General features: G+C 42.9%; 1 protein-coding gene across 2 annotated transcripts in view; it reads left to right on the top strand.

Annotated features, from left to right (window-relative positions):
- The window catches only part of sall3a (spalt-like transcription factor 3a), a 16715-nt gene extending 5835 nt beyond the window's left edge, over positions 1 to 10880 (top strand). For both annotated transcript variants that reach the window (XM_087175198.1, XM_023410561.2), the window contains 3 exons: positions 4865 to 8020; positions 8345 to 8682; positions 9243 to 10880. In XM_087175198.1, coding sequence (XP_087031324.1) covers positions 4865 to 8020; positions 8345 to 8682; positions 9243 to 9674 — 3926 coding nt within the window. In that variant the 3' untranslated portion in view covers positions 9675 to 10880. The remainder of the gene's footprint in view (positions 1 to 4864; positions 8021 to 8344; positions 8683 to 9242) is intronic.
- The last annotated feature ends 528 nt before the right edge of the window (positions 10881 to 11408 follow it).

Below are 11408 nucleotides of genomic sequence, written 5' to 3'. Positions count from 1 at the left end.
GGGGGGTTAAGGGGGGGGACTATTTAACGTTAGATATAACAGCAGACTTTGGGGGATTTAGGATAAAAGCTAACAAGCCATCAAGTGAAGAGGTAAATTTAGTCTTCGGTGGATTTTCTAACGATGATTCAGTTTGTGTTTGTTTGGATGATTGTAGCTCTGATTTGTCCAGGAGGCAGCATCATGGAGGAGCAGTTTGACAGCTGAGATCGGTCCATGCGATGATGGTGCTTTGCTGTGCAGGTGTAAAAAGCGAAATCATTTTTTGAATTGGAAAATTGTTAAAAGGAAGTGAAGCAATGATCTTAATGTAAAAAAACAAACAAAAAAAAGAAAACAAAAAAACACAGAATCTCTCTTGGCCTGCTGAGGATGAGTGTCCATTAGATCGTGAAGCCTCCTCCTCTTCTCGAGCCCCCTCTGTGAATCCGGGGGCAGAGAGCCATCTTGACGGGTGACACAGTCATCTGGACAGAGTGCCGTCATTGAATACTGTATTGCAAATGCTTACACAAACAAATCATTAATGTTTTGGCTGCTCCACATCTGCAGCCAATGACAAAGGCCTCTCTGTTTGTGCAGATATGACTGTACCATTCTGCAGTGGGGCTGACCAGGCCGATGACACACACACGCACACACGCGTACCCGCGTTCACACACACACACACAGACACACACACACACACAGAGCTGGGGCTGACGACGCTCGAGCCTCTGCAGGTCTGAGGATGCGTTAGATCATTCGAGGAGACGTTTCATGTGTTTATAGCCGCACAGACAGGACTGTCCAGGGACTGTGCAACAGAAGAAGAACACAAGATATCTTTTTTTGCAGGATGTTTATTTAAATATACATGCACATAATAAATTACTTTACTTACGTTAGGGGTATTAATGCAGCGTTTGAACTAATAGTTATAGATTCATTAATTTAAAAAAAAAAGAGGGGGAAACACTCCTAAGTCCGCATTGATCATGTGCTGACTGAAAAAATACACAATGAAAAAGCATCACAAGGTTCACAATACATAGATTCAATATTTCTCTATCAAAACCATTTGAAATGAACTTAATAATGAATTAGTTAAATAATTGTTTCTTCTCTGGAGATCAGAAAGGTGGAGTTACGATAAAAGAACAGAATGGAAAAAAGTAATTGGCACAAGAATTCCAACATTGTTGAACACAGCAGGCCTCCTTCTATTTTTTTTTTTTTTCTTTTTTGTTGCCCTCCCCTCCCAACTTGGGCTGGACCTACAGTGATGCATCTCTCTTTAAGGGTCCTAAGCTATCCTCAGATGCCTGAGAAGAATGCATTTTAAAGGGGGCAGAAGGTGGGGCTGGGGTTGTAGGAGGGCTGGAAGTGCAGGCGCTCTGTGGAAAGAACGTTATCACAGTTTGACGAAGAAGTATTAAGCTGCAAGTTGTTAAAATGTAGGATATAAGACACTCTTTAAAAAAAAAAAGAGATAGCAATGACTTTGTCCTTAACATAAGGTGAATGTTACCAGTGTCATTGTTTGTGTGTGTGTGTGTGTGCGTGTGTCTGTGTGTGTGCGTGCGTGCGTGTCTGTGTGCGTGTGTGTGTGTATTCATTAAGTGAATCTGGAAATTGTTAAGAATGGGAGAATTTGTAATTGCCTAATGCTTCGCTCAATGCCCGGCTCTGTGGCTTTCACAGAATCAGTGGAAAGCATGAATACCTCATCTGATATAATATGTCAGATTAGCGGTTTCAGTTAGCATGCCAAAGATTGCTGAGCGAGATAGCGGACACACAGATTCAATGTCTACAATTCCCCTATTGACTGCGTTCAGCTTAATATTTGCATCTGAGTAAATGAAGACTCCTCAAAGAATGAAAAACGGATGGGATGTGTTTTTTCAAACCTTCCTTTCTTATGCTATAGGAAAATCAATACCCCCATCCCCCCCAAACACATGCGCACACACACACACACACACACACACATATGCACACACTTGTCTTACAATTCTGACATCATAAGAATAATACTGACTAAAGCAAGGTTGAATCACACGTCTTACTTATTTTGTTAAATCTTTTTTCTTTAATGGCAGTGTCTATATATTTTTGAATGAGTCTCTATTATCTGTCTATTATAGATGTAGAATTGAATAATCAAAAATTCCAGATTGTATTGTATTTGCAATGAATGCTGAAACAAAACCGAAGATGTCAGAGGGAAACAACATTTTCAAAACAAAAGCGGGAATTTTTATTTTTAAAAACTTAATTTAAAAACGTGGAAATTGGAATTTTATAAAATAAAAATTAACGCATTTATTTAAGTCAGAAAAATAAAAAGCACATGTAGCTCTTCACATGGTAAATTTAACAGGGGTAGGCCTCTGCAAATACACACACATATATATACACACACACACCTTGCAAGTATCCTCCAGTGACAGGAAGAAGCGTGCATATGTGTGTGTATCTGTGGCATTTTTTTTTTGTAGGTGTTTATCAAGGCACGTCATTTGTAAATGTTCTGTGTCTGTCTACATATGTGTGTGTGAGAGAACGTGCCAGTGTGCGTGCGTGCGTGTGTTTTTGTGTGTGTGAGGTCAGAGGCATACAAAGGCCCCCACTTGTAATTGTGTGAATGAATAAAAGAGATTGACAGTAATACCATTCTAATAACTAATCAGCTCAACACAATGCCTACTCATTTGCGTTGACCTTTCAACCCTCAATTATGGAAATGAGTCCTGCTGTCCGCTGCTGGGCTAAGGAGATTTCTAGCCTGCTGTCACGTGTCACTGACGTTTCCAGTCGCTTTCCCCTTTTCACTTGTCGGTGTTTGTTTTGCATTTGAGCTTTTTAGTGATGATATATAATAGAAATGTTGTTAATGACCAAAAATGTCTTTTTGCTTCGCTGGAATTTTGACACTGAGTTTACAGACTTGTGGCTGGAAAATCAAGGGAGAGGTGACGCTGATATTGTAAAGTAAATAACATGCAGGATTTTGCATTTTATTTTCCTTTAATTACTTAATCAGTTTTCTCTAATTTATCCTGGCAACATACATGATTAAATAAAATAATATCTTGTTCCGTCAGCCCTGCCCCCGGTGAGGAGGAGAACACGGAGGCTGTCCAAAGCCTTTCTGTTGATAATTAATTAAGTTACAGACACCAGACCCTGATAGCTCCTGCCCCCTTTGGAGGAGTGATGAATTTCTTTACTAATGAGTCATTGTAATTGGCACAAATGCTTCATGTCTGCTTCACCATGGCTCGCTCCGTTGTAACCTTTGAAATGAGCGTAGGCGCTGTATGAATCTCACGATTACTCACTTACAAAGTACAGTGAGGCCTTTAGTGTCGAGGAAACGCGTGGTGGGTAGTGTGCAGGAGTTTTTTAGAGGTTACGCTGCTCTCACTTTGTCTTTCTATAGCTTTCATTCAGAGCTCAGGTTGGTCAAGTGTGTTTAGAGGAAGCAAATTTGCATAAACAATTTCATTCATGTGTGTGTGTCTTTTAGTAGCTATGGGCCTCTTTTTAAGAATTACAAACTCCTCCAATTATCAACTTAACCTTGTTTTATTGCAGCTTTTTTTTTTTTTTTTAGAGTGACCATGAAATAAATCACTTTATTTGCAGTAAATGCCTATGAAAATGTCCCAACATTTTTTATAATGTTAAGTGTATATAAAATAGTTTAATTTGTGGATAAACAGTTATATTACCAGATATATGCCGGGTCTTTGCGTGTAAACTGAACAGGAGGCTCTGAAATAAAGAATGTGCAGGATGCTGTGGCGGTGATTGAGCACACTTCCTACTCATAATGAACCACACACACACACACACACACATATAGAGTATAACTATGGTCAAACACAAAAAATAAACATACAAGGGAGGCCAATTCTACATGGTTTTGATCAGGTGTGAATTAAGTCCATGTTCAGACCTCGCTTCTGCTTGTTTGACTCTTGATGGTTGCATGTGGAAGAGGAAGTGGCTTCCTACAACTGTGATTAAACATGTGTAACTAATCAGAGACTTTGCTGCCATGGCACTAGCATGTAATTTGTTGAGTCTTTTTTTTTCAGAGCGCATGAGAGAGAGGGAGAGAAAGAGGGAGAGAGTAACACTGTGAATTTCTAAACTGAAAGGGAACGTTTTGTATTTCAAAACATTTCAAATTTTTAATTATAGATATTGTTTGCACACAATTTAATTGGTTCAATTTATCTCTTCACTCTTATTCACTGTGCATGAAATGTATAGGGGCTAAAATTTACTTCTGACAACACATTTTCTTTGAACAAAAGAGTATTCCAGTCCCTTGCTTAGATTCAAGGCTAGTATTACCTTTGCAATGCTAAATGAAAAGGCCCAGACATTTGGAATTCAGGTAGAAATGACTGGGCTTGATAGCAGAGGGGAATCCTAATGAGGCCATCAAAGTCCTGATTTGTACCCAACAGATGAGGCAGCTGTGAATTGTATGAAACATTGGAAATCAATAGTTTCTATGGAATTTCATTAAGCGGCAGTATCCACAATTGATAGGCCCTCATAATTTGATGGATTGCACTAAGAAAATTATTAGCTGGCTCTATGGAGAGGGTGCGAATGCACAAACCTGGGTCTTGAGAATTGGTGAACTAGGGCAATTTGTTCAGAGGAAAAAAATAAAAAGAATATTGATTTTGGTTATGTTAAAAGAGAGAAAAAAAATCAAAGGTTAAATCTTTGCTGCACTGCACTGCAAAATATGTGTGGATTCTTTATTGATTATTTATTCATTAATTCTTTTTTTTTTTTTTGCTCCCTCCTCCCTCCTTTCCTATCCTCCCCCCCTGAACCCCTCCTCTCCCTGTAGCCCGAGGTGATGTGCTGGATGATGCCGACAGCGGGAACGAGAGCCGTAGCGGCAGTGAGGAGACCCATGTATGTGAGAAGTGTTGCGCTGAGTTCTTCAAGTGGTCAGACTTCTGTGAACATTTAAAGAGCTGCACCAAGAACCCCCTGGTGCTCATAGTGAATGACAATGAGGACACACCTAACCCCTCCCAGGAGTACCCAACAGAGCCCTCCCCTGTACCCAGCTGCCCGAGCGAGCAGGCTGACAGCGAGGACCCCAGGGAGGGCAACCACAGTCCTGCTGGTGAGGGGGATGACGTCCCAGAGACAGCAACCTTAAATGGGGTCAATGTCCTAGAAAAGGAGGACGAGCAGATGGAGCTGGAGCTGTCTCCTGAAAAAAATATGGATTCTGAAGACAGAGATGTGACATCCCCTGAGCCAGACGGCTCCCTACCTCAGCTCAATGATGTCGTCCCCTCCGCTGTTACAAGCTATGCCATGCCAAGCACCAATGTTACCCTGGAGACTCTGCATGGCACCCGGGTTGCAGTTGCCCAATTTTCACAGAGTGTGAGGGCAGCAGCAGGCAGTGGGGTCTCCACCATGGCTATTCCCATGATCCTGGACCAGCTGATGGCCCTCCAGCAGCAGCAGATACACCAGCTGCAGCTGATAGAACAAATACGCAGTCAGGTGGCTCTGATGAATAGACAGTCTGCCTCACAGCCTGCTCTCAATCACCATCACAGCAATGCTGCTGGAAACCAGGGGCCTGTTTCCTCCTGTGTCCCCCCTGTCGCTAGTCAGCTTCAGCTACACAACTTCATCACCCCTCCTGTCCATCAGCTGCCTGTTAGGTTGCCGGCCACTCTCAACGGTCAAGGCTCTTCACCCCTGACCTCAGCAATAGAAGGGCCTCTGTCTCAAGCACCACAAAGTGGCAGTCAGCAGCCTAACGCTTCAATCCCGAACACATCCTCAAATAATTCGGTGTTTCCACAGCCCAGTGGTACGGGATTGTCATCTCTAATTCCCTCCTGCTCATCCTCAGTCACGAACAACAACATTAGCACCAGTAGTAGTGTAACAGGAGGTGGTGGCATTAGCAGCAGCTCAGCTCTTCCCAGGAACTCCACCACCCCTCCCTCACTCAGCCACAGTAGCCTCCTGAGCTCTGCCTCCAGTCTACCGCTGATACCTCACAGCTCGTCCAGCAGCGTTATCTTCCCCAACCCTCTGGCCAGCATAGCAGCCACAGCCAACGCACTCGACCCCCTCTCTGCTCTGATGAAGCACCGCAAGGGGAAGCCCCCGAATGTGTCTGTGTTTGACACTAAGCCCAGCTCGGAGGACCCATTCTTCAAGCATAAGTGTCGGTTCTGCGCCAAGGTGTTTGGCAGTGACAGCGCCTTACAGATCCACCTGCGTTCCCACACAGGAGAGAGGCCGTACAAATGCAACATATGTGGCAACCGTTTCTCCACCAAAGGGAATCTGAAAGTTCACTTCCAGAGGCACAAAGAGAAATACCCACACATTCAGATGAACCCCTACCCCGTGCCAGAGTACCTGGACAATGTGCCCACAAGCTCAGGCATCCCATATGGCATGTCTTTGCCCCCTGAAAAACCGGTAACCACATGGCTAGACAGCAAACCTGTCCTCCCCACTGTTCCCACCTCAGTCGGGCTCCAGCTGCCTCCCACGCTGCCGAGTATGATGGGAGGTTTTGGCGATTCTCCAAGCCTCACTCCGCTCAACAGGTCCCCTCAGAGGCCATCTCCTCCCTCAAGCGAGTGTGCATCTTTGTCCCCTAATATCGTCACTGACTCTGGCATGACCACTACTTCACCCTCCCCAAAGCCTAGCCTAGGGAGTGAAGCACCTCCTCTCTTGAAACCTGAAGGTGTTCTCCTGCCCCCAAGCTGCTCTTCCAGGCCGGGAGAGAACACCACCACCACAACTACAGTAACTCAAGTGGTCCTTTCCACTACCGTCACTTCCAGCACATCGCCCAGCAGTGGCCAGATCACTGAACCAATCATGAGCCCCAACTCTGTCTCCAACCCCATCTCCCATCCGGTCCTTCCCATGCTCTCGGACCAGTTTAAGGCCAAGTTTCCATTTGGTGGCCTCCTAGACTCTATGCAAACCTCAGAGACATCAAAGTTGCAGCAGCTTGTTGAAAATATTGACAAGAAGATGACTGACCCAAACCAGTGCGTCATCTGTCATCGTGTTCTCAGCTGCCAGAGTGCTCTCAAGATGCACTACCGTATCCACACTGGTGAGAGGCCTTTCAAGTGCAAGATATGTGGGCGGGCATTCACCACCAAGGGAAACCTGAAAACACACTTTGGTGTCCACAGATCCAAACCCCCGCTTCGGGTCCAGCACTCCTGCCCTATATGTCAGAAAAAGTTCACCAATGCAGTCGTGCTGCAGCAGCACATCCGTATGCACATGGGAGGGCAGATCCCCAACACCCCGGTCCCTGAAAGCCTGCAGGAGATGGACACTGACCTGTCCTTTGACGAGAAGAGCTTAGATGCAATGAGTAATTACGATGACGACCTTCTGGACGAAATGGAGCAGGCTATGGATGACGAAGTTGACTTAAAAGAGGGGGAAGTGGACCCATCTAAACCTTATTCGCCAGGGTGCTCCCCGCCAACTTCCATCATCTCCAGCATTGCTGCAATGGAGAACCAAATGAAGATGATCGACTCCACTGCCAACATGACCCGTTCGTTCGGTCAAAAGCCCATGCTGAACGGCAGCAGCTTTGGAGGAGAGACTGACTGCTTAACCACTGATTCCTTGTCTGCGGTGGGGGATGCTGAAGGTCAAAGCTTGGGGAGCCCTGCTTTGTCTGAGTCCTCTGGCTCTATGCAGCATTTGTCCCCAGCTCACAGCCACTCTGAGAGCCAGCGATCCAAGTCCCCAGCTACACTCAACAATAATAACAACAGCAGTGCCATGACAGCAGAGGAGGGCCATGAGAACAATACAGCGGGCTTGGCAACGGTGAAGTCGGAAAAATCAGAGACTCCATCTCCACTTTCTGCTACTGAAGGCACCGGGGCCCTTGACCTGACTGCCACTCAACATGGCAGGCACTTTATCAAGGAGGAGAGCCACTTCAGCATGCTGTTTCTAAATAGGGATCGAGGTGTGTGTGCAAAATCGACTAAAACTTAATGCATCATGAAGAGTGAATTACATTTCTATACAGATTTAATGTGGTAGTTATTAGTAAAAATAATGTACGCAGCATGACAATATCTACTCAATATAGTGTTATACATTGATACACGAGTGAAAAATATGATATGATAAAATATTGATAGCCAGAAAAGGGGTAAATATTGATGAAAATGTACAAACATATACACACAGACTTATTCAAGCAGCTACCTTGCAGCCATATGGGTCTCCCTGTTTGCAAAATCACCCTGTGTATTCTAATATTTATTTCACCTCTCCTTGTTTTCAGGGCTGAGCACCCCTAATTTGGCCAGCACTGCATCGAACATGATCAAAATGGAGATGAATGGACACGGCAAGTCAGTGTCTCTGAGCGACAACTCTCACCTGCCCGTGGGCATCCAGGTTCCCGCCGCAACGCCCCAGACCACCATGAGCCCCAGCATCAACCCCATGTTGGCTCCCCCGCCTCCACGCCGCACTCCTAAGCAGCACAACTGCCACTCGTGTGGGAAGAATTTCTCTTCAGCCAGTGCTCTGCAGATCCACGAGCGCACACACACCGGGGAGAAACCGTTCGCCTGCTCCATTTGTGGAAGGGCTTTCACCACAAAGGGCAATCTGAAGGTACGAGACAGTTTAATATAGCATCAGTGTGAATTTTGCATGGATGGTTTTCTAAAACTCTGGGACAAGACCTTTGGATTTCTGTATGCCCCCTTGCCACCACTTTGCTAAATGAAGCAGAGATTTTAGATTTATGCCAGCAGCATAAGTTTAAAATCAGTAAATCGCAGATGATCACTATCAGGTACGATCTGATATAAAATAAATCACATTTAGTCACAACTAAAGGGCCTGAAAAAAATGTTTTCATAGAACTCCCGTAAAGTTCCTTTACATAATTTAATTGCATCATGACTGAAATGTAGCAGCAAAACCTTAATGGTCTTGTGTTATCTGTACATTTTAAGTCAATTTCCAACTATTTCCAAAGAGGTTCTAAGATAAAAATTTTAATGAACCGCAAAATCATTCCAAAAATGTTTTTCTGTTTGTTTTTACATTCATACATTTTTGGCCTTTTCCCCTCCACTCCCATCCGTACAGTGTTTGTTTGGATGTAGTATTTGTGTCTTACCATGGCACTTTCATGATATTTCTTTTTCTCTTCTGGCTAATTTTAGGTTCACATGGGAACACACATGTGGAACAATGCTCCAGCCCGAAGGGGTCGGCGACTGTCCGTAGAGAATCCCATGGCCCTGCTAGGCGGGGATGCCATGAAGTTCAGCGAGATGTTCCAGAAGGATCTGGCGGCTCGGGCCATGAACGTCGACCCGGGCTTTTGGAACCAGTACGCGGCCGCCATCACCAATGGGCTGGCCATGAAAAACAATGAGATCTCTGTGATCCAGAACGGAGGCATCACCCAGCTGCCCGTCAGCCTCGGCGGTGCAGGAATCACTTCACTGGGAGCCATGCCTGGAGGAATGGACCGTGTTCACACAGGCAGCAGCCCTCCCATGACGGGTATGGAGAAGGCTGGTCTGGAGGTCGGGGCCAGCCGTCCCTTCTCCAGATTTATGGAGGAGAACAAAGAGATTGGGATCAATTAAAAAGACTTTTCTGTATTATTCCAAGGTAGGCATTTGGCAAAGACTAAGAGTCTGACAGCAAGGACAGAAACTGCTGATCCAGTCTGAACTCATACTTATTATATAATGTACAGATTAAATATTTTTTGTTTGGTTTTGGAAATATAGTATTTAGTATTGATTAGAGGTCTTTGCCTTTCACTCATTGCGTCCTCACTTGATATTTCACCTATACGAAGAATACTTTGTCTCTTGTTTGAGAATATGTCGTCTTGCAAGATTTGCATGGTACTTATTGGTTTTTCTCAGTATGTTTGACTGCTTTTATGAATTTCTTTGAAAACCAGGATCCTGCCTCATTTATGATGGGCAAGCATCTTATCTGGACAGGACTAAAACAGAAAAGAACATGGGTTTGTTTAAAGACAGTCTTGCCTTTGCCTGGGAACTTTGTTTATGATTGCCCATGGATAGACTGAAGAAAAGACTGAAGTATAGTGTTTCTGTGCTCGCCTGATATTTTTTTCTCATGAACTAGAAAACTTGAAAAAAATAATGTTTGAACTATTTTAATCTTTACATTTAGTCTCCCAGCATTGTCTTATAATATTGTCCTGTGTCTTTAGTATTTATGATATTGACAAAAAAGCGGGTATACAAAAATATATTTAATGGCCCAAGCATTTTATTGATCCATTTTTTTTCTAAACTGCAGGCTTCACTGATGAATATCTCTTTCAATAAAGACAATATGTCATTTGAGTTGAACAACAGAGAAAAATGGTAGGTTTTATTTGGATATCTGTTGAGACTATGTGTATCTCATTACATGGTAAAGAGGCTAGAGATATCCGAAGCTGCTATGAACACAACCCTGCTTTTAACCTTTGTAAAAAGAAAAAAGAAGTGATCCTTTTGAAGAAATATCTATGTATAGAAATACAGACAAATCTAAAACAGGTATGCATATTTTGTATCACATAAAAATAGACATCATGAGTTGAGAGTATTTGTCATGTTTGTGAATGCACTTTTTAAAAACAAGACGTTTTGTCTGTGAGTTACCGTTAACCTTTTGACTGAGCTATCTATCACGTGCTGTTTTCATTGTTGTCAGCGTACCACTCCTACAATTTGCAGAGTCGGTTCTCTGTTATTGCATCTGTGCAACTCGTCAGAGTGCAAACTCATCACTCAATCAAAACCTTCTTAAATAAAAAAAAAAGAGAACAGGTGTGTGTTTTAATGGTTTCCTTATCTGCATTACATTCCCCTTTCTTTGTCACCCTTTTATTTCCATAAATTAAAATTTGAAATACCAAATACATATGATCAAATAAATGAGAAAGACTGTTTAATATCATTACTATTGTTATTTACAATTTCTTAATTCCTTTTCTAAATTCATTCATGATAATATTCCATTTTCATTTCATTTTTTCAGTTTTGTTTCATCCACATTTATTGCCCATTTATTTTCAAAAAACACATAATGCTTCATTTCTGGGAAACATTGCTATTTTAAACACAGTTTCCAGATATTTTATAGTTTATAGTCCCCTCAAAATTTGTTTCATTTTCTTCATTTTTTTCATTTTTTTTTTTTTAAATGTTGTTGCTTTGCATCGAGTATTATTTAAATTTGTGAAAAACAAAGATGTTAAATAACTCATATAACTTTGAGTTATTTAAGTTGAGTGTGTGTGTGTGTGTGTGTGTCGATCACTTAAAAAAAAGAAAAAGAAAAAACCATCT

This window comes from Seriola lalandi, unplaced genomic scaffold (assembly GCF_002814215.2).
Source record: "Seriola lalandi dorsalis isolate HSWRI2012SDOR001 ecotype SW California unplaced genomic scaffold, Sedor1 jcf7180002054425, whole genome shotgun sequence".
NCBI classification, from domain to species: domain Eukaryota; kingdom Metazoa; phylum Chordata; class Actinopteri; order Carangiformes; family Carangidae; genus Seriola; species Seriola lalandi.
Note: the sequence above shows the minus strand (reverse complement) of the source record. Positions and strands in the feature narration are given on the sequence as shown.